Source organism: Ascidiella aspersa, chromosome 3 (assembly GCF_963924565.1).
Source record: "Ascidiella aspersa chromosome 3, kaAscAspe10.2, whole genome shotgun sequence".
Taxonomy (NCBI): Eukaryota; Metazoa; Chordata; class Ascidiacea; order Phlebobranchia; family Ascidiidae; genus Ascidiella; species Ascidiella aspersa.
This window is the reverse complement of record NC_139449.1, coordinates 35,387,590-35,411,448: the sequence shown is the minus strand read 5'-3', so window position 1 is coordinate 35,411,448 and position 23,859 is coordinate 35,387,590. Positions and strand designations below refer to the sequence as shown.

Genomic DNA, 23,859 nt, shown 5'->3' with positions numbered 1-23,859 from the left:
AGACCTTTGCAGATGTAAATTTAGCTGATTCAGTGCATTTTAAGCCATGATTCACGCCAAAGACGTCATCGTTTGATTTTGGTCACCGATTGTAGTACTTTGAATGTGTTATGCGTAATATGGGAGTATTTATCTGTTCGTGACTGATTTACAGAACTTAGATTTTACCTTGCTATCGTTACTTATATGAAGAACTGAATTTACCATAAAAAGCAAAGTGCTTGGATTTCTTGTACAGTTACCTATAATTTTCAACCACCGCTTAAAACAATGTGTCTCAACCCATGGGTAGCGAGCCGAAATGAGGCCGCGGTTCTATTTGGCTGACTACAGTCGTTTTAAATTGTTAGATATTTTAAGACCAATTCTGAGTAACATATTTCCAAATTTTAGGAAAATTTAGGACGCTAAACGAAAATTGGCTCGGATTAAATTAATTCGACTTATAAAGCTAAATCTATTGTGTTTTGTTTGCATGTAAAAGGGATAAAAGGTCGCCAAAGCTGTTCAGTTACATACTTGTGGGGCAATGTGGGTGGCAGCGAAAAAAGCTTGAGAAACACTGGCGAAAAAGGTGGTTCATTAATCGAGCAATCGGCAATAAAATCAAGACTTGTCATTGACATGCCGCATTGATAAGCGACGCCCCAAACCAATTGTGTGCGGTCATTTAGAAAGCATCTTACCGAGCTCATGCTTTGTTGTGGTGAACGATTGACCTTTACCACAGAAAAAGAGAGAGGGGGAGAAAAAAGAGAAAAAGAGAGCAGTCGCATTTTTTCCCTTTTTACTGTCCAATTCGCCAAAACCCAAACGTTTTTATTTGCCAGGTTTATTCCGTCAAAACGCCCTACAGCTAGGTGTAGAGTTTGCTTTGGTTATTAAGCGGAATTGCAAGGTTAAAAAGAGGAATTGCTGCAAGATAACTGTGGAATAATGGCGGACCCGCCGGAATAGTAAGTTAGACGAAACGACAAAAACCTTGCTGTACTATGGAGTGTAAAATATGGTCATTTTTAGTATGTTTACCGCAGCGCAAATTGACAAGAAGTTACGCGTTTTTGTCGGGGAAACATTCGTTACGCTGGACTGCGCTGTTTCTAAATGAAAGCTACTGTAGCGTACAGAGCGCTGAGAGAAGCACCCTTGTGTGCTTTGTAACATTAGCCCAAGTCTCTATTCGGCCACTGTTGTTGTATTTCTGCGCAGCTAAAACCTGAAAGCCTACTGGATCTACAAAGCAGACTAAACTAGGTAAACGTTTGCATTAAAAGCCGTAGCTTTCTTGCAAAAAATAAGGGTTAGATTAATTGCTTAGGCGTTATATGCAATCCTAATCAGTTCTAAGAAGTTTTTTGTATTTTTCGTGGTGTGTTTAGTTTAAAAAGCCATGTCTTGTAGACCACAAGAGTTCTGCTTGTTAAGGCTAATATTCGTCCAATATAGTTTCCCTATTTAAGCTAAATTTTTCAACAGAGTCAGCCAATCACTTTTGAGAAGTTTTTAATAGTATTATTGATGTGGTCAGTTAAAAAATCCGTGTCTTATAGTTCAAAGAGTCCTGCTTGTTGAGACTCATATCAGCCCAATGTAGTTTCAGTATGAAAGCTAAACGATCAAAGAGGCCTGGATGTATATTAACCGCGGGATGCATAGCTTGGCTAAAAACGTCAGCGGTTCAATTGATCACGCTTATGTGTACTCCGCGTCGTTTCTTTTATTTCATCGCCCGTGTCATTTGCAGGATAGATTGTACAACGTACATTAACGCTTTCCTGCGTTTTTAAAGTGAAACCCCACACCAAACCGGGTTCATTAAAATGCCACAAACGCTTTTCTGTCATTGGCGAAGATCCTTCGAACATTGACTTGTTTACAAAAGCCCGTGAGCGGGTTTTCTATAGAAGGCAGCGAGATTCTGGGTATATAACTTTGTTTGAACAATTCCCATGTGTACATTGACGCACAGCTAAGCATCTAGTTGTAAAAAGACAATGTAGTGATCGCTAATCTTTGGTGCATAATGGTTGATGTGTTTAGCAAATCCCATAACGAAGTGGGAAGCATTTTGTAAACGTTTCGAATAACTCTAAATATAATGGTTGGAGGTTTTAGCAAGACGCAGAACTGTGATTCATATGTTTAGAAAACTAAAAGAAACCAGGGTCTAAAAAGTTTTAAAATCGCCTTTGTAAGCGATATCACACATTAATATTTGATCCTGGTTAAAAATAACCCGCGTTTTGACCCGCAGTGCTGTTCGCATTTGGCCTGCGCACTATTTTTGGCGCTACTACATAATTTTGACTGCACGAACTGCCAGGCTTATTGACGCGGTTTACGGGTTCCTTTCTAATTTGAGGTTGAAGGTGCCATTTCAACTTTGCGGTGTGTGCATTTGGGGTCGCGATTGACCGTAACTATGTAAATACTATGTTAGGTCCGCGGCAGCATCACGTAATTTATGCCGAGTTACCAAGGTCACGAACTTTTTACCGGATGTAACGAAAAAACGACTTAGGTACGCTATCTGCACGGATCTGTGACGTAGTTTGATGTTGAATGCCAAGGACTTCGTTCTTTTTGTATTTTTTAACTTGTTTGACAGTAGTGAGACGCATTTGCCATCCAATTGGACGCCTAAATTCTTGCCCATAATATCGATCATTAGTATCGAAATAAAATGCCATGTATCGGTCGTTCCTATATAGCCATTTAGTACTTTATAGAAGAGCATTGGATTATGCAAAAGCTACAACGCGCAAATAAAAAACCCTATTTATCTATTCGTAAAATAATTTATAAGAATTCTGAGTATTGGCTTAATGTGTAAAACACGTAATACACTGGTGACCTAGTCGATCCTCATGGGAAACTTGCACATCACTGAAATCTCCAATTCAAGCAAAACGTCTTACGCAGAACGAAGCAGTTGTCGAAAGCGTGAAGTTAAATCAACCAAAACCAAATAGCAGAGGCCACGACACTGTTCTCAGAAAACTATTGGTTATCGCCCTTGCTGCTTTAATTACTGTTAAAAAAGCTTTAATTACTGTTAAAAAGGCTTTAATTACTATTAAAAAATCTTCAATATAGAATATCATAAAAAATTCATCGTATTCAATATAGCAAATCAAGGATCTCAATTTGCGAAAAGCGAAAACAAACGGTTTTTTTCAGTGTTACGCCAAACTGATCGAAAATGTGGCGCAGTTAACTGTAAAAATAAGGGTCTTGCCATACCAGTGGAACACACAAAATAGTGTATTAGAATACAATAAATTGTGTTTTAGGGCTTTAAATGTCTGGTTTCAGCAGTTGAACTGAACTATTTTCAGATCACACAGTATAGCGAAAAATTCTTTCCATGATATATTTAGGGCACAGCAGTTAAATGTCCGTTAAAGCAGACCCATTTAAATCGCCGTTTTACGCTTATTAGTTAATCTAACCCGGTATCACGAAGCATTTACTTGTTTTAAGACAAGAATTCCATTTAACAGCGCTATCTGTCGAGCACAGACGTTAAAAATAGGACAAGCCAGTTACTTAGGTCACAGTAACTTATAGCACAATTACTTCCGGTATACGCCGTCTTAAAATGTCCTTTCGTGCGGCGGCATGAAGACATGCTCACAAGTAAATATAAGGCAATGCATTGACCTTTTGCCCTTCAGTGTAAATATATTGTGCCTTCGGGCATTAAGTGCTTTATTTGCCAAAAACCTCTTAAGCATTTTTTTAGCTTTTTGGTGGGCAACCATAATTCCCCCAAAAGCAAATTGTTTTTTTACTTGGAGCAGAGTCGGCATGACAATTATTAGAGATGACGTCATAAACTGACGTCATAAAATAATTCTGTCGAATTCCTGGCACATGAAACTGTAATCGAGTCTAAATACGTTTAAGGAGATTGCGATAGAGCGTTTTTTTAACTAGTCTATTTGGTTTTTGAAAAACACATTCCTTTATGCAATAATGTCGCTCCATTTTAACAAAATAATAAACTGGCATTTAACAAATAATAAACTGTTCGGCCGTCGAATATTTTTATTATACGTCGTAACGTTACGATGATCAATTCAGGTAATCTATGTGAGGGCAATAAACAATTCAGCAAAATATAAAAATTATCCCCACATGCTTGGCATCCATATTAGTCTACTCTATACTATAGCTTAGAAACATCGTGAAAGTTAAGTAGGTACATACTAAGCGTCGGCAACCAATACCTCAATAAAAACCTGTGTTAACGTTGTAAGGCTATACACGAAACGGCTTTAAATGGCTTGGATATTTACGTTGAACTTGTAGACCCGTGTGCGGTGTACACCAGCATTTACAATGCCGTTTTATGACGTCACACTTGTGTCACGCGCGTCCGGTGCATTTGCCGTGAAATGCGCGTTCTAAGCCTAATGAATAATTGACACCGCGCAATAGCCGCGCTATGCTGATTCTTTGTTATGAAACAGTGGTTCCCAACCGGTGTGCTATTTAGAACGCTCAAGGGTGCCAAGAGATATTTCCAATCACTTTGGATTACAAGTTTTGCTCTATTAGGAAGCTTGTGGAACTATTTGTTGTGTACGATTAGAGCATACCTGGACAAACTACGGCCGGCCAAGCAATTTAATCCGGCCCGCGGCCGATTTTTAATAAAACTTGTTTAGGCAAAAACAGGTCTTAACCTTTTTTTTCTTGATTTCAGAATATTTCATTAAATACATTACTCTTGTAAGCATCCTCACCTACTGATATTTTAGGATTCTTTTAAAAGGTATCATACGTTGTGTTATGTGTTTTCAAAACCCCTTTTTTGACACGGCCCACCGAGACATTTTCTGTTCCTTTTGCGGCCAGCTGTTAAACATAATTGCCCGACCCTGGTTTGGAGTCTAATAAACCCAGAATGTTTTTTTAACCTTGTGTACAGTTTATTTTGCACTGTTTCAATCTCGTTTACTGTGACGTCACAGTAAACCACTTAGCGAAAATGCTAGTAAGGGTGCTGCGGACAATTTATATAATTTTTGTAAAAAACACAGTCATAAAACGTGGCCATTCAACGCCGGAAGAGCGTTGTTTTGCCTTTTCTGCGATGTTAGGCTTAATCTACATTTTAACGTAAACATCTAGGTCGACTGTAGTTAGCAGCGAATAAGAGATTCGTGACCGGAAAACATGTTTTTATAGCTTTTGTGACCTAAAGACACATTTTAAATTGACCCACGGTTTTAGGAGATTCAGGACTTTGCAACACGTATTGCAACCACCATGTCAGTAGTGCGAAACACATTTATCGGACAATATTTTTTAAATGTAATTTTTCTGAATGGATATTTTTAACTTTTGTAACTTTAAGCCACATTTTCATCAATTTTGTGACTGGAGAACACATTTTGAGTTTTAAAGCGATTTTAGCAGACTTTTGACGCGAGAAAATCAATTTATTGTGTTTGCTGGTTCTGAAATCACGTTCTTTATAAACATTTTTTAGCGTATGTCGCTACAGTTTTTGTTGACTGCGGGTGACACATTTCCGTAGTTTTGTCAACAATGTCCAAAAGGGTAATACTAATTTACGGAATGATGAATGGTCGGAACGCTCACTAATTTAAGTGTTACCAGTTAAAACAATTATTAAACCAACGCACAATATTTGGGTTAGGGTGGGGGTTCGATTTATGTTTTGATTCGATTTATGTTTTTATTTTAATGCTAATGTTTGGTTTCACCCTAGCATCAGTAGACTAAAGTTAAACAAGTACTAACTAGTTTATCGGGTGCCTTCGAGAAGTCTATTGTTGGAATTAGTTGCCCTAAACAGGATACTTACTTGCACTATACTTCAAACTGATTACAAAGTATAATATAAAGAGTATGCGTTAACCGTTGGTCATTATTACTTACTGGGCTATACTCGGTGGCTCTGGTTTTACTAAAATCGTTTACTTTTTTCAACTAAAGTCAAAAAGTGCGGTTTTTAGCTAAGCGAACAATCGGGACGCGGTAAAATGATAGCAAATCCCCTTCTAAGAAGTCCCACTAGAGATGCAATGCTGATAGTAAACCACGATTCTGCTAAAATGCTTGCGGCTAACCAATTTTGGTTCGTCTTCCATAATGCTCTTAGGCTTATAACACGTGCTTAAAGCCGTTATTACTCGCCACCTTAAATGGCCAATATCACAGCACACAAATACACCATGTGTAAAGGGTTTACCAAAATAAATTTATTGTTTTTGGACAAAGCAATGCCTCCCAAAAACTGTTTCTATCAACTTTTACTTTATTTAAACGCAGATCGCGAACTTTACTTCTGTTTTTAGTAGTTTTTCACCCCTACGGAAATCTAGTTAGCCCAGATGTGCCACAAATATTCAAACACTTACTGCACTGATGATGGCAAAAGCACTTGCCGAAACGTTTGCTAATAATAGACCAAATATGTCATGATATCGGGCAATATTGGAATCTCTGTTATGTGCCAAATGTTGCACTGAATATGTGAATAATAGAAATCACCTTGACCCTTGCAAGATAATGTGCCAAATGTTCGTTGAAAAACAGCATCTGTTTTAAATATTATTTGGTTTATTACGTAGCGTTATGACGTAAATTTTTCGAGGGCAACTGTAAAAAAGGCCCTATTACACCGCCATACCGAAATTTACTAGCAAGTCTCATGGTAGATCGATGTTAATTAACTTTTCTTCTCTCCTACAGCGAGACAGCAGTTATGAACGGTACCAGCAATGGCCACGCTGAAAAGGCCGAAAAAATCAGCGAGAATGGTTCTGAGGACAGCGATGGGAAAGAGAAAAAAGAGAAAAAGGAAGAGGTGCCGTCGGTGCCATACAAAGAACTGGTAAATATGATTGGATAAAGCTAAAAACAAGTTGAACTGTAGACTAGGGCAGTGGCGTAGCCAGCCGAAATTTTTTTTTTGGGGGGGCAAAAAGTTGGATTTTTTTGTTTAGCTTTTCTAATTGTATTAACTGCCGTAACGAACACAAATAACAATGCTAGCAAAACGTTTCGAGCAGCAACTGACTGAGTGTTAACGCAATACTAAAAAACAGTGAAAGAAAAAACTGTCTAAAAGTAGTAAAACTAGATTTTTGTATAGCAAACGTAATAATAACTACATCGTATGTGACGTAGCAATGCATGACAATCAAATGTGTGGCATACCTGTGATCGACTGTTGTGGTGGTACTGCTCATAAATGCTACAAAACAAATTATTAAGGATAAAATATTTTAAAATTTTTGGTGGGCCATGGCCCTTCAGGTCCCAGCCCCCCTCTGGCTACGCCTATGGACCAGGGGTGGGCAACCTACGCCCCCCTCCAACGCAAATCATATGGCCCGCGACCTACTTTACTAACTGGGAACACCATTCCTAATACTTTTTTCCTATTTCGACAACGTAAAAGCAAATTGTATTGCGAACTCCTGTTCCAGCACCTAGTAAAGCATATAGTTAATTCTTTTTTGAATTGCAAAATACCCTAGTTTTATCCCTGATTAACAGTCGTTGCGGTTGTTATATTAAGGTGCGTGAAGTGTACACCAGGGGTGTCCAACATGAGGCACGCGTACCAAATGTGGCACGCGACCTAATAAAAAATGGCACGCAAGCCCCTAAAAAATACAGCCAATTGTCAAAAAAGCTAAATTTGGTATACAGCATATTGTCATTGTTTATTCACAGTACAAAATAATACAAACAATTACGACAACGAACAATTACTTCTGATATTATAACACTGTACTGTTTTTATTTTTTGTATAAAAGCGCTTTTAATATTAGAAAAAACTAGTTGGCAAACTTTGGCACGGAAGTAATAAGATAAAAATTGGCACATCCGCATGTCTGAGTTGGACACCCCTGGTCTACACAGTTGAAATGGTTCGCACAACCGTGTTTCATCAAGTCCAGAGTAAGAATAGGAACTGCTGTGTAAACAAGCGAAGTAAAGGCCCAAGCTGAACGAGTTATTACTGCTCTGATCTAATCAAGAACGGTTTTGCCGAAGCAAAAGTAACTTTTCTGGTTATAAATAGAAAGTTGGATTTTGTAAAAGGGAATATTTACTTTTGAAGGAGGTTATGGATTAATGTTAAGGGGTAAAGATTAATTTAAAACTACAGCTTTTCACTTTAACCCTCCATGAGCAACAATGAGTCACAAATTTGATAGATTTGTATAAACGTCTATTTTAAATCAGCACTGAATTTTCTTTTCACTAAGTTTTTAAAGATTGTCATTCCTACTTGCAATATCATCTAATTTTAACAAGAAAAAAGGCCCAGTCAACCTACATACATACACACACTACACACACACACACCCCACCCCTACATTGCATTTAAGTTATAACCCCATATTTCGTCGTAATCCACTTAATCTGTATAGAACAAACACGGTGCTTGGAGGTTTCGCAACGCTGTAGCTCTTTCATCGACGATATTTATAGCACGAGGGGCATTCGGTGAAATTTTATCGCGGCGCGGTCTGAAATCAAATAGCAACGCTCCAACAATAGAGCGCTCTGCAGACAAAGCAAAGCCCTAAAAACACATCACTGTCGTTATGTAACGTATTGTTTCCGCTCTGGTCATCGAAAGTTCAACGAAATGTATATTTTGTTGGCGCTAGGTATGCTCTCCAGCAGTGCTCTAAGCAAGTAATTTTGAAATGACTTTTGAAACAAGTCCCAATCAAGTCATTTGTTAAAATACTTAAGTCCAAGTCAAGTCATTTTAAAAGAACTTAAGTCCAAGTCAAGTCATTTTGAATAAATAAAAAGTCAAGTCATAAAATAGCAAGTCAATTTCAAGTTGAGTCCTTGTCATAAAAAAACTTATAATTAAAATTGCCCAACCCGTCGGAATATAAGCAATAACTCAAGTAAAAATTAACATCAACGCAACATATAAAAGCAAATTGTTTTCTGTGCAAAAATTAAGATAAATAACAATAACCCAATTTTAGAAAAAAAATTCTAAATGAAAACGCTTAATTTTAGTCCAAGTCAAGATTTAAGTCAAGTCAGTAATTTGTCCAAAAGTCAATTCGAGTCATTTGAAAACAGTAACTTAAGTGCACCTAACTCAATCCATTGACTTAAGTCATTACAACGCTAGAAACCTCTGCTGTAAAACAAAGGTTCAAGCTAAACATCTGCTATTTTTAGTTCAGGTACGCCAACGCGTTCGACTGGATGCTCATAGTGTTCGGAACATTGGCCGGATGCATCCACGGAGCTGGGCTGCCAGTTATGTTCGTATTCTTCGGTGAACTCACCACCAGCTTCACCGACTATGGGAAGTGGCAACAGTGCAATTTAGACTACACAACCTGCTTCGACATGAACCTCACCGCCGTCAATGAAACGTAAGGCAGAACGGACGCTTTTTGGTTTTTTAATGCATATGCCTGATGTTATCGGACAGTGTTGTAAACCAGTTATTTTTAAATGACTTCACTCCCAGTCAATTTATTTGAAAAGTAACTCAAGTCCAATTCAAGTCTTAAGTCAAGTTCCAGTGAAGTCATTATGAGATCAAGTCAAATTCAAGTCATGTCACTGACATAGTTCAAATTGTTCAAAAGACTTAAGTCAAGTCAAGTCATTCGGGGCAAAAGACTTAAGTCAAGTCAATTCATTTGAAAACAGTGACTTAAGTGCACTTAAGTTAAGTCAATGACTTAAGTCATTACAACACTGGCATCGAATAGGCCGACATCCCATACAAAGTGTTATAGCTTAGGTACATGTCCGATACTAGGCTGGTATCGGCGCTGACCCGATAGGAAACTTGTTTGTGCGCTTCAGCCTTGTTTTGCTGTACGAGGTATATTTATGAGAAAATATTACATAAAAATCGAAGATATATAAGTTTCTTAAAGCAAAAGCCAATTTCGACTAAATACTCTGTTTACCATGGTACTCGACAATTTGATCAATTTTGCATGTTTGAACATAGTAATGACGTAATTCAGGATCGAAGTGGATTGTGATAGTTTTGCCCAAATTACCGGCTATCGTATTGAAATACGAAGTATTGTAAATCCTTGCAGATTTTCTATAAGTTTTTGTAACTGTAAGAGGGTCGTTGCAATTTGATTTCTAAAAGTTTGGGGAAGAGGCTATTTACCTGGCCACCAAAGTAGTTCAAATCAATATGTAATTTTGGTTACGTCAAGTCATTTGAAAACACTTAAGTCATTTGAAAACACTTAAGTCATTGACTTAAGTCATTACAACGTTGCCGAAAACTGACATTTTTGCAGCGCCTAACAGTTTGGAATCATGAGCGCGTTTTAGCGCGTGCCCGAAAGGGTTTGTCTGCGGTTTAGTGTCACTGGGTGCGCTTTGATGGTGCTTCGTGTTGTTTCTGAAAGCACTTTATAATCGATGTTTCAAGTAGGGTCATGTCTGGATCTGAAAAGCGTCATCTACTTAGGAAGTGTTTCCCAACAGTTTATTATTTACAGACACTGTACAAAAATATAGGACTGTTTTGTTTTTCCGCTTCACGCTAACCTTCTTTTATTATATTATAATTGTGTCTATATTCAGGAAATATTTTTAGTCCCGTGTAGCATTGTCACCTTTTCCAACCACAAGAGATTTACCTTCGCCCCCTCAATGTAATTCATCCAGCCGCCACCATTTTTACAAACTTGCCATGAGGTCATAATCAATTTTTTTCAATAAATAAAGTCCCGGTCAATTCCAAGTCAAGTCCTTGTCTTAAAAATCACAAGTTAAGCACTTACAAATGGTAAAATCGTCCAATTATGAGCAATACCTTAACTAAAAAATACCAAACATGTGGCAAGAAAATTGTTTTATCTGCTTAAACTAGGATAAATAACCCAATTTTTTACGAAAAAATGCTTAATAAAAACACTTAATTTTAACCAAAGTAATTTGTCTAAAAGACTTAAATTAAGTCAAGTCATTTAAAAAGTGTGACTTTAGTCAAGTCAAGTCATTTGCCCAACAGACTTAAGTTAAGTCAAGTCATTTGCCCAACAGACTTAAGTTAAGTCAAGTCAAGTCATTTGCCCAACAGACTAAAATCAAGTCAAGTCATTTGCTCAACAGACTTAAGTCAAGTCAAGTCATTTGCCCAACAGACTTAAATCAAGTCAAGTCATTTGCTCAACAGACTAAAATCAAGTCAAGTCATTTGCTCAACAGACTAAAATCAAGTCAAGTCATTTGATAGCAGTGACTTCTCTAATCGTTCGTTTTTTGGCAGAACTTGGAACCAGACAATTCAGCCTGAGATTGACAGTTTCCGCCAGGACACCGTCAACTTCGTCTATTACATCGCGTACATCGCTTGCGCCGTTTTGGTTCTCGGCTCGATACAAGTCATGACTTGGTCTGCTTTTGCAGTGAGGTAAGCTTACCGAAAACATACCCTCGGTTTCCTTATACAGTTTCCTTCGCAACTTTAGCAGCATCCTCCGTTTAAATTGAGACTTTGATGTCTCGCGCAAAACTGAACTTATCAGCCTTAAATACGATCAGCCTTCCATTAGCTTTAGGCCCTAAACTCATCAGCTAATGCAAGGCTGAACTTATTTATATACGTATAAAGCTTTAATGGCAGCTATTTATATTCCAATACGTGTGGTTATAGCGTGTTATATTTAGGTAACCAGTATAATTTGACACAAAACTTTGCAAATAAGTCGTTTATGACTAAATTATTTGCCTTATCGAATATACTCGATGTAGAGATTTTACTTGGCAATTTAAAAGACATAAATGTTTAAAAATGCCCGATTAAGCCTGTACAAAACTTTTTAAGTATGTTTCCATAAACCCTTTTAAGAGTGTGCAGTTTAATAAAATTAGGCCATGTACGGCAGCAATTGATTTGTTTTAATTGTAATTTTTTTCCAGCAAGTTTTTTTTATTAAATGAACCGACGTTTCGTTAACCTATCCAGGAAATGTTTATCAGAGCAATTAAGTTGGTCGAGAAATTTTTTTTTTTTACATTTAAGAAAACAAAATGCTGAAAGAACAATTTTACAATTGATACAATGCCTGGCAGCAACATTTTTTTAATTCTTTATCAAATTTTTTCTACAGTAGCTGAGCCTCTTTGCCTTACCTAAATACACAGACTACCGAATCGGAAGAAATGTGTTATACCCCGGTAAAATTTAAGCCCTTTATTTCAGGCAAACTGCGAGAATAAGGACTGATTACTTCAAAGCGATCCTTCGTCAAGAAATCGGATTCCATGACGTCACGTCTTCTGGAGAACTGAACGCCCGCCTTTCAAGGTTTGTTTTTAAACAAAACAACGTCGGCGTAGAACACTTATTTGCATATAAAGCGTCTTTCGGGGGGTTAAAACCAACATAAACGACGTCAAACTTTATCTTTCTTTAATCTTTACGACTTAGGGGTTGGAGGTTTAACAAAATAATCGTATTATATTCTAGATGTGGAATATATATTTTTAGCCTACGATTTCACACATTTTTGACTATGTAGCGAGTTGGGGCATTGAAGCCCATCAGAATGGCGTTCCCACTTACAGCTTTTCCCCTGTTGGATCCAGCTAAATCTTTGTTAAGTGATTTTTCGTTTAAAATAGTATTATCTAATTTCAAGTATTTGAGACCACAAAGTGACGTGTGCCATAAAAAAGCCTGTATTGAAAAACTAAGCCATCGAAAAGGTGTTATATATTGGTCTTAACAATATTATTGCCAACCTAGATTTGACTATACAGTGGTTTTGAAACCCACAAGAAATACGTTCCCATTATATTTCTACATAAATGTTTTCTAGAATTAATTTCACGTTAGAAGTCGTAACGTTAGGTTTGCGTTACCACACAAGTGCGTTTATGGTAAAGCTAAGCGCGCTAAGTGGATGTTTAGTGCTGCCAAAAAAGATCACTGCATCTGACTGATGAGTGGATGCCTGCTGATAAATCTAAGTCGCCATAGTTCAGCTGGCACGAGTCTTAATTTCCGGACCTGTCTTTCAACTTAAGTGATTACAACGCCAAGAGTTTACCCGCGGCCCTTGAGTCGATATCCTGCCGCAAACAAAATCTAAACTCTACCGTAGGCAACTTTTTATCGCTAAGTTTTTAGGTTTAAGGTGATAGTACTTGGTTGAGTCCTTTTAAATAAACACTCTTTTTGTATTTGAACCATGTAGTTTGTACACATTTGTCTATCTTTGATCAGGCACCTTAGAAGTTGTACCTGTAAACTTATCTTTATTAAGCCACCAATGGTGAGAAGAACCTTTTTGCACACAAGTGCACAGAGTTAAATATTATATTATTATATACATGAAGCATCCTTAATTCGAATGAATACATGTGGTTAATGATACAAGCAAAAATAAATATAAGTAGGAACATACAACAAATGCTAACACCTGATTAACCTGAGGACAGCACTAACATAAATGACAGGCTACAAAATCACTCATGCATATAAAAATCACTCATGCATATAAAATCAGTCATGCATATAAAATCAGTCATGCATATGAATCAGTTATGCATGAAATCAAAGTAAATGGCAATTAAAATACGATTAAGGGGAATTAAAGTTAACAGTACCTATTCAATTCTATTTAAGTTAGGTCGCATGTTACCCATTGGAAGGGTTTTTTAAGTTGGGTTAAATCAGCACTACAAATATGTTATTTCGGTAAAAGTGCTTCCCAAACAACCGCGGCCGTGAGTTCAAATTTTACCGCGTTCTTAATAGGCGATGTTACTTTTGGAATTTAATCATCGTCAGTCTATTGTTTCGATTAGTCAATTTTTTTTTACACATTGAGCTTCTATCGTTGATCAGGGTGGTGTTTAAATTGGCGTATCCAGTTAAGAACATGTTAATAAAAAACAATAAAAAAAATATAGAAATATACACCCTTGCATTGATTCTCCACGAGCTTTCGCATAACCGCGCTTGATCAGGTCGAAGTAAGAAATCTGATGAGGCACGGCTGTCCGAAAATTTCAATGTATAATTTGTCTTCATGCAGTGCCACCTATAACCATATTAAAATACGAACATTTGCAAAAATGTACACCTGTACATCGTTTTAAACCGTTTGTCTTAAATAATGCAGACCCATTCTATCGCATAAACTAGCGTCAATCATAAAATAAGTTTTACTACAAAACGCTGACAAAGGCAAAAAAGCGCCGTGTTTCTTAAAAGGGCCCTTAACTGAGAATGAAAGTTAACGGTGCTGAGCAAACAGGTTAAATCTAAATCTAGCGAGATGCGTCCTTTTGTGCGGCGCCGGTTAAACTGCCAAGCCTGTTTGCCTTGCTTACCGCGTCGCGTGCGTTTAGTATAGAGAAGGTCGTAAAAAGTCACGAGTTCGATCGTTTCAAATCAAAAGTAAGGCCAGGGGGTCAGGTGATTGGAGGTAGTTAAATCGGCAAAAAATTGGGCGATTTTCAACGAAACCGCAGGACATCACGGGTTATGGCGTCATGTAATAACCATTGGCGGTAAACCGAAGCTTTCTCTTTGTTGATATTACGCAATACCGGGATATTTTGAATAGACAAAATGGCAAAGCGATAACATTTATCGGCTATTGTTGTTTAACTTTTGTCTTTTGTTCGGATACATTTAGTTAATTCTCTGTAGCCTTTGCCACATTTTGGACCGTTAAAGCAATAAAACAGGTTTAATCAAGAAATCCAACAGTATACTAAGGGCGGGGCTTTAAAATCCACCCAAATACTTAAAATTACCTCAAAACAAGAAATTATTACTTTCAAGTACTTTATTACTTTTTTCAAGTAAAAAAAAAAACGAGGAGGAATCGAGAAGGTTAAAGCTAAGCATGAAAGGTAAATCTGGTTGGTTTCAAAGCCTCATAAAACTACAAGACTTATTCATTAAACCTATTTAAAAGCGTCATAAAGGGGCCAGCACATATGCAACAATGTTTTTCGGGGTTCATTAAAAATTATCTACCTTAACGAGATTAAGTAATAGATTTTCTCCTCAAGATATAAAAAGTTTGGGATCAGTCATTAAAGAACGCAAATGGGGTTCTTTCGTTTAACCTTATTTCTGATGACAAGTCGGCAAAAGTCAGGCCTGCTCTAATCACGAAACTGCTTTCGATTTAGCCGGGCGGTTTTTTTGACTCAGACCAGAACGCCATCATGTCTAGTCTATCTTTGGTGTTGTAAAGTCCCATTGAAAGGCAAGTCCCAATCCAAGTCATCATTTGCCCAAGCCAAGTCCCAGTCAAGTCATAATTTAAAGCAAGTCAACTTCAGGTCTCGTCGTTGACATAAACTCGTCCAAAAATGAGCAATAACTGAACTTATGGAAATAACAAAAACGCAATATCTAGAAAGCAAATTGTTTTACGTACAAATATTGAGATAAATAAGCTAATTTTATTTAACAATCTTTAACGAAAACACTTAATTTTAACCCGAAGTTATTTAACAACATGACTTAAATCCACGTCAAGTAATCAATCCTAGAGACTTAAGTCAAGTCAAGTCAAATAAGTGTCTTTAGTGCACTTAAGTAGTCAAGTCATTGACCTAAGTCATTACACTGGTGCTTTTTGTTAGTCGCCACGCCTACTTATTACTTATTGTCAAACCAACTTTCTTTTAACATTTTACCTTTCAAGTTACAACCACTGTTTGGATCGCAAATCAAGTCTAAAATTACTTTGGTATCGGTTCGGCAAGAATGCAACCCTAGTATCGTACAATCACCGATAATATCATTTGGCATCTACGATCCGCTATTATCGGGCCTCCATACAAGTAACCTTTAGCACCTAGGAACTTGATAAAACCGAAATAGCTTCGGTCTGAAGTGTTGGTTGATCGGGTTGAGACTTGCCATACCCCCTGTGGTCCCGGCAGTCCACAAGGCACTTACAGTTGCTACGTGAAGCAATGTTTATTGATCTTTGTCGTATACCTGGATAGAAACGCAAACACGAAGGCGAATACGTAAAAGTAAATCGGTTACATTTAAGGTGCAAAAGTACATTGGAGTACTTTTCCTGAACTTGTAGAGTTCAAGGGGCTGTTACATTTTATGCCACCTGCCAACGACAAGTTAGCGCAAAGCTAATATTGGCTGAAAACGCACCTGCGACCAAATGATCGCTTGATCGCTTGACTGGAACCGCTTTATCGTTTGCAGAGGGAGGGTTGTTAGGCGAAACACGCACAGATTTGTAATGCAGCTTGCAAATGAGTGCCAAAGTCAATAAGTTGAGTAGGGGTTGTGCCGTTACAAATTGCCTTCCTTTAACTGCGAAATAACTAGCAGCACAGCGACATAACGAACAACATAAAACAAACTTGACAAATATTTGCAAATACCGGCGTCAGGTTAGGAAGGTAATACAATAATAATATTATTAATAATATTGTTTATATTAGGATCTAAGCCTAAAAAAGATCCAAAACAACTTGATTCTAAAAGAGCAGAATAGTACTATAGTTACGCAAAATGCATCACCAGTTCTGCTTAAAAAGTTTCAAATAAAAGCTATTTTAGTGTTTAGACAATTTTTATTACCTTTGTGGTTCTGTTTGGATCTTAGTTTAGGAAGGTATACACCAGGGGTTCTTAAACCTTTTTTACCGCGGACCCCTAAAAAACTTTTTTGCTTCGCACGGACCAGCGAAGGCAAGAAATTTTTAGTGATGACGTCATAATACAAACAGACTTCAGAAACTTGCTGTTTTCGGTCCAAAAAAAGTGAAATAAAATAAAGTCTAAGTATATTCAGTGCAAAAACGTTTTATTTTTGACACTAGCCTACTCTTTTCTTTGAAAAATAGATTGCTTGTTAAATTTAAATATACGCTAATATTTCAATTGGGCCTTCATGGACCCCCTAAAACTGGCTCACGTACCCCCAGGGGGTCCATGGACCCCAGTTTAAGAACCCTTGGTATACACTATACAAGCACATTGATATACATCTGGCAAAAGAGTTATTACGTACCATCAATTTACGATCCATAGTCGCATTTGTTACAAAGGAGAATTTACAGCGACCTTTTACTGCCTACCAGTGCGTCGTTTTGTTTGCTTTCTCTACCCCCCAAAGCTGGTTATAATGTGCTTTGTTTGTGCGTTATATGAATGGGATGTAGCAACCTTTATTTTAGCAACATCTTCTTTGATTATGTCAGAATCCAATTAACCCGAACAGATTGTTTAAAATTAAAACAGTAATAACTATTAGACAATAATAAATAACGTCTATATACTTTTAAAAGAGTTTTTTTAGCTCCAATCAATGATTTTGAACACCTTTTTTTACGATTTTACACTTTTACACTTCCAAAATGACTAAGTGTGGAAAGAACTTTTGAAGCCCGTACGCTGGGTGCAGCAATAAGGATGTCGTTTGGTATCGGAAGGAGCATTTTTTCTAGCCTTTGCGATATTTTGTACCGTTATTGCTCTAAAATAGGGTTAAAAATAAATGCAACAGCACTTGAAGCGGGGCTTTGAAATTAACCCAAATACTTGTAATTACTTAAAAAAAGAAATTATTTATTTAAATACTTGAAATTACTTAGAACGGAAATAACTTAACAAAGAGGAAATCAATAGGGGTATAGCTAAGCGGGATAGTCAATCTGGTTGATTTCAAAGCCCCATAAAATGTCTGTTGGATTTATTTATTAAACCTGTTTTCAAGCGTCATAATTGCACCACAGCACAACGCATACGCGACAATGTTTTTCGGGGGACAATACAGATTATCCACGATAAGGAAAGTGAATAATAAATTATCCCTTGAAGACATAAAGTTTGATGCAGAAATGACAGTTAAATGACCACGTTTGGCATCAGCCATTTAATGTAGCAGCGCAAATCATTTTCTTTTGTTTTACCTTATTGCTGATGACACTTCATTTCACTAAGAGTCAGGCCTGTTTCATGAAACTGCTTTCGATTTAGCCAGGTAGTTTCAACACATACAAAGCAACCATGACTGGCCTGCTTTAGTGTTGTAAAGTCCTAGTCAAGTCATTTTGAAAAACGATTATTTTGACAAGTCCATATCCAAGTCGTTGACATAAAAATAAAACTTTAAGATATTAAAATAGGTTAACTCGTCCAAAAATGAGCAATAACTGAACTTATGGAAATAACAAAAACGCAATATCTTGCAAGCAAATTGTTTTACGTACAAAAATTGAGATAAATAAGCTAATTTTATTTAACAATCTTTAACAAAAACACTTAATTTTAACCCGAAGTTATTTAACAACATGACTTAAATCCACGTCAAGTAATCAATCCTAGAGACTTAAGTCAAGTGAAGTCAAATAAGTGTCTTTAGTACACTTAAGTAGTCAAGTCATTGACCTAAGTCATTACACTGGTGCTTTTTGTTAGTCGCCACGCCTACTTATTACTTATTGTCAAACCAACTTTATTTTAATATTTTACCTTTTAAGTTACAACCACTGTTTGGATCGCAAATCAAGCCTAAAATTACTTTGGTATCCAAAACAACTTGATTCTAAAAGAGCAGAATAGTACTATAGTTACGCAAAATGCACCACCAGTTCTGCTTAAAAAGTTTCAAATAAAAGCTATTTTAGTGTTTAGACAATTTTTATTACCTTTGTGGTTCTGTTTGGATCTTAGTTTAGGAAAGTATACACCAGGGGTTCTTAAACCTTTTTTACCGCGGACCCCTAAAAAACTTTTTTGCTTCGCACGGACCCGCGAAGGCAAGAAATTTTTAGTGATGACGTCATAATACAAACAGACTTCAGAAACTTGCTGTTTTCGGTCCAAAAAAAGTGAAATAAAATAAAGTCTAAGTATATTCAGTGCAAAAACGTTTTATTTTTGACACTAGCCTACTCTTTTCTTTGAAAAATAGATTGCTTGTTAAATTTAAATATACGCTAATATTTCAATTGGGCCTTCATGGACCCCCTAAAACTGGCTCACGTACCCCCAAGGGGTCCATGGACCCCAGTTTAAGAACCCTTGGTATACACTATACAAGCACATTGATATACATCTGGCAAAAGAGTTATTACGTACCATCAATTTACGATTCATAGTCGCATTGGTTACAAAGGAGAATTCACAGCGACATTTTACTGCCTACCAGTGCGTCGTTTTGTTTGCTTTCTCTACCCCCCAAAGATGGTTATAATGTGCTTTGTTTGTGCGTTATATGAATGGGATGTAGCAACCTTTATTTTAGCAACATCTTCTTTGATTATGTCAGAATCCAATTAACCCGAACAGATTGTTTAAAATTAAAACAGTAATAACTATTAGACAATAATAAATAACGTCTACATACTTTTAAAAGAGTTTTTTAGCTCCAATCAATGATTTTGAACACCTTTTTTTACGATTTTACACTTTTACACTTCCAAAATGACTAAGTGTGGAAAGAACTTTTGAAGCCCGTACGCTGGGTGCAGCAATAAGATGCTTGTTCGGTCATAGTAATGACGTCGTTTGGTATCGGAAGGAAAAGAATACTTTTAGTCCAAAATATCGGCATCGCAAAAAAACCCAAATATCGGACAACCCTACACGTATGGCACTTCTATCTTCCTAGCTTTTGTGTTGGTTGTCGTAACTGTTACGTGTTGATGAACACGTAACACTAACCCAATAGCAGAATACTCTAGCTAAGCTTCAGGTTAAAGACTTTTTAATAGATGGTAAAATATATATATATATATTTCGCCAGCAAAGACATCGTCAGTATGAGTATTCTGGAATTACTGATCAGTAGGGCGATTATTTTTTGACTTGTAAAAAAAGTCAAAATTTTGTCAAAATTTACATGTTAGGTCAAAATTTGTCAAAAATTTTTCAAGTCAAAATCGAATAAAAATGCACATAAATCTTTTACTAAATTAAAAAAAAAACTATATTCAGCTTTTTAAAAAAAGGTCGTTCAGTATTTCTAACAGGTCATAATTTTGTCAAAATAAATTATTTTTAGGTCAAAATTTGTCAAAATTAATTATTAGGTCAAAAAATAATCGGCCTACTGATCAGGAATTAAGGTCGACATTATCTTACAAGGGTTAAGGTGATTTCCAATATCACATATTCAGTCCTACGTTGTTGTAATCATAAAAAAGCTGGTAACTCTGATCAACACTTCAATTGTATCACCACTGACTTATTTTTGCAGCGACATTAACAAAGTCAAAGATGGAATCGCCGAAAAAGTGTCGTTCGTCATCCAGTACCTAAGCATGACGATATCCGGCATCATTATCGGTACCATATATGCCTGGAGCTTGGCCTTGGTCACACTGGCGGTTGCTCCACTGCTTGGAATTGCGTCTGGACTAATGATGGTGGTGAGTGGGAAGAAATGGTTTATCAGTCGTTTTTGGTCCTGTGTTTAGCGTTGCGTTCCCTGATGAAGGGCAACCTGTGCACTAGGTAGCCGAAACGCTGGAGAAGATAGTAAAGAACTTGCCGGAAGAGCTACTTTTTAGCAGTGATGTCAACAAGTCATTTTGAATTGACTTAAGTTCAAGTCGATTCATTTGTAAAGGAACTTAAGTCCAAGTAAAGTCCCAGTCAACTCATTTTAAAAATACCTTATGTCCCAGTCAACTCATTTCAAAAAAACTTAAGTTCAAGTTAAGTCCCAGTCAACTCATTTCAAAAATACCTTATGTCCCAGTCAACTCATTTCAAAAAAACTTAAGTTCAAGTTAAGTCCCAGTCAACTCATTTCAAAAAAACTTAAGTTCAAGTTAAGTCCCAGTCAACTCATTTCAAAAAAACTTAAGTTCAAGTTAAGTCCCAGTCAACTCATTTTAAAAATACCTTATGTCCCAGTCAACTCATTTCAAAAAAACTTAAGTTCAAGTTAAGTCTTTTTAAATGAATAACAAAATTTCAATTTGACTTGTTATTCTTTTAAAGTCATGAAACGAGCAAGTCAATTTCAAATCGGCTCCTTTTCATAAGAATAAGCGTTCGACTATTAAAGTTGATAAAATGTCTGATTAATTATTATCAAGAACTGAAGTTAAATATAACTAAAACGCAACATATACCAAGCAAATTGTTTTATGTACAAAACTTAAGCAACGAACGAATACCTAAATCCTACCAAAGAAAAAATAGCAAGTTGTTTTAAAACTTAATATTTTCTCAACATTTTTGCTCAATTTGTTTTTGTTTTTATCCAGCTAACGAGTGCCAACACCAAGCCCAAGTAAAAGCACATTTCAGCAAACTATTACCAAAAGTACCTTTGTTGTACTATTTTTAATTTTAATCGTTTTTTCATTTTTCGTCCAGTTAACAAGTGCCTACACCCGCAAAGAGCTACAGGCTTACGCGAAAGCGGGCGCCATCGCTGAAGAGACTGTTTCCGCCATCAGAACCGTCGTGGCTTTCGGCTGCCAGACGAAAGAAGTCGACAGGTGACTTATCCGATTAAATTTCCCTTCGTTTTGCCCCTTGGGGAGTTTTTTTGCAATTTGGGAAACGACCCCTTGTCAATTTCTCTTAATTCGGCTTCGAATTTGATGCTATACTGTTTGCAGACTTGGACAACTAAATAATTCTAGTTTTCTAATTCATTGAATTAGAGCAAAATGCGTCTAATTCTAATTCTAATCTAATTTATGAATTGCTAGTTTGCTATAATTCTAATTCTAATCTAATTTAGATCTTACCAAAAATGCTACTTAGTCCAACGGCATTTCTAGTCTCTCAGTTCAAACACAGAATTTCAATTAAATTTTAGGTTGGAAAACGATTTGTATGTAATTTCTGCAGTCTAAAAAGCATAAAAAGGCATAAAAATTAACACACACATATTTACCATTTAAGTTCTTATATGAATAAATTGCGATTGAATTAAATTGGCTATAAAAATAAATGTGATTCTAGTTCATATTTTAGTTAAAATTTGATTTTTTAGTAATTCGGTAATTCTAATTCTACTCTAATTTGAGAAAACTTAAAACGATCTAATTGTAATTCTAATCTAATTTAGAAAAACCAAAATGCTCCAATTTTAATTCTAATCTAATTTTAAAAAGCTAAAAAAAATCTAATTGTCCAAGTCTGACTGTTTGCGTAGCGTTTCCCGTATGACATTTATACTGTCCTGTTTGGGGATTAGGTTATCCTTCCTTTTACTTTCGGGAACAGTTCGTTCGTTGGAAGTTTTATATTTTTTTCCAATTTTATGAACGTTGTCTTTTTGTTAAGTCTGACGTTGCCAAAATGTGGGACACAGTGACCAACTATTTTTTAATCAGGCAATGCCTGACGTTTTGTATTATCATGTTTAAATACGTTTTTTGTTAGTTTTTTTTTCAACTTTCCAACACGTCAGAAAATTAGGCGAATACAAAAAGGAGGAAACAAAATATAAATAAACAGAGTTAAGGCGTTAAGGTGTTACCTGCCACAAACACCACCTATATAGAATGTTTGGAAACGGTTATGATTTTTGTTTGTCGTAACGCTAAAATCTCTGTCGCATTCACAGCTTTGACTCGGAATGCTGTAAAAGATCTGAAAAAATACTTGAAAAAAAAATATTCCTGTTCGTCTCTTAAGTCAACGGTTATAAAAAACACTACAAAACTGTAAAAGATCTAAAATATACTTAAAACAAAAATAAACATTGTTGAGGCGTTACCTTACAAAAAACAGCACATATAGTGTTTAAGAACGTTTCTAAATTTTGTTTATATTGCACCAGCAACTTTTATTCTGAATGTTGTAAATGATCTGGTAACTTAAAAATATATTCCCGCATGTTTCCTAATTTTTTCCAAATTCCACAAAAAAAAATGTAAGTTATTATAAACTATAATGGTCAAAACCTTGAATGAAAAAAAAAGGTTCTAATTCAAAAACAATACGCGTAAATAAAAAAGAAAAGTGTTGCCTTACAGTCCTTACACAAACAATTAATATAGGCTGTAATGTTTGGGAACTGTTGTGTTTTTTTATGTTAAGGCTAAAATCTATGTCTTATTTACAACTTTCATTTGGGAAGTGGTAACGTGTTTCGAAACAACAATATTCGCGTTTGCTTTCTTATTTTAGCGATCTTCAAAATAATCGACAAAATATTGAAACGGTCTTAAATTAAAATGGACGAACACCATTTCACCAAAACCTTGAAATAAATATAAATTTGGTCAAGGCGTTACCTTACTCAAACAGTATAATGTTGAAAAACGGTTGTGATTTTTGTTTGTCTTAATGCTAAAATCTCTGTCGCATTCACAGCTTTCATTCGATTAGATTTGACGCTCGAATACTTCAAACAGGATGCACCAATAGTAAATTTGCAAGTCACTATTGACACATCCAGGAAAAGGACTTACACTTTAGGGCGTAAATATTTGCCTGGCGAGCTGTTTTCGCGTTTTGCTACGCACCACTTGCAATGTAAAGTTGTTTTTCAGGGAGCCTCTTTAGTCACCCCATGTCAACCTTCAAGATGTTTTTTTACCACCACATGTGAGGGGTTACCGCCCATTTCGGGCGAATCTGAAATTCCGAGTATTATTGGCAATAGAAACTGGAAAATTCCATCAAACATTCCAGGCAAAAGATAAATTGTTTTGATTCTCGACAAGCTTTCGCGCAACCGTGCTTTATCACATTTCTACTTGTAGATGTAGAGCAGGGTTTTTTAAACTTTTTTTACCGCTTTTCTTTTATCTCACGTGGACCACTGTAGGCGAAAAAATTTACAAAATGACGTCATAAATTAACGTCACGATACAAATAGACTTCATAAATTTGCTGATTTTGGTCTAAAAAATGTGAATGT

General features: G+C 36.3%; 1 protein-coding gene across 1 annotated transcript in view; it reads left to right on the top strand.

Annotated features, from left to right (window-relative positions):
* Positions 1-506: 506 nt before the first annotated feature.
* Positions 507-23,859, top strand: part of LOC146162721 (ATP-dependent translocase ABCB1-like) — a 49,617-nt gene continuing 26,264 nt past the window's right edge. Inside the window, exons 1-7 of the mRNA XM_083384437.1 lie at positions 507-956; positions 6,730-6,871; positions 9,206-9,405; positions 11,283-11,426; positions 12,219-12,323; positions 20,224-20,395; positions 21,354-21,478. Coding sequence (XP_083240563.1) covers positions 937-956; positions 6,730-6,871; positions 9,206-9,405; positions 11,283-11,426; positions 12,219-12,323; positions 20,224-20,395; positions 21,354-21,478 — 908 coding nt within the window. The 5' untranslated portion in view covers positions 507-936. The remainder of the gene's footprint in view (positions 957-6,729; positions 6,872-9,205; positions 9,406-11,282; positions 11,427-12,218; positions 12,324-20,223; positions 20,396-21,353; positions 21,479-23,859) is intronic.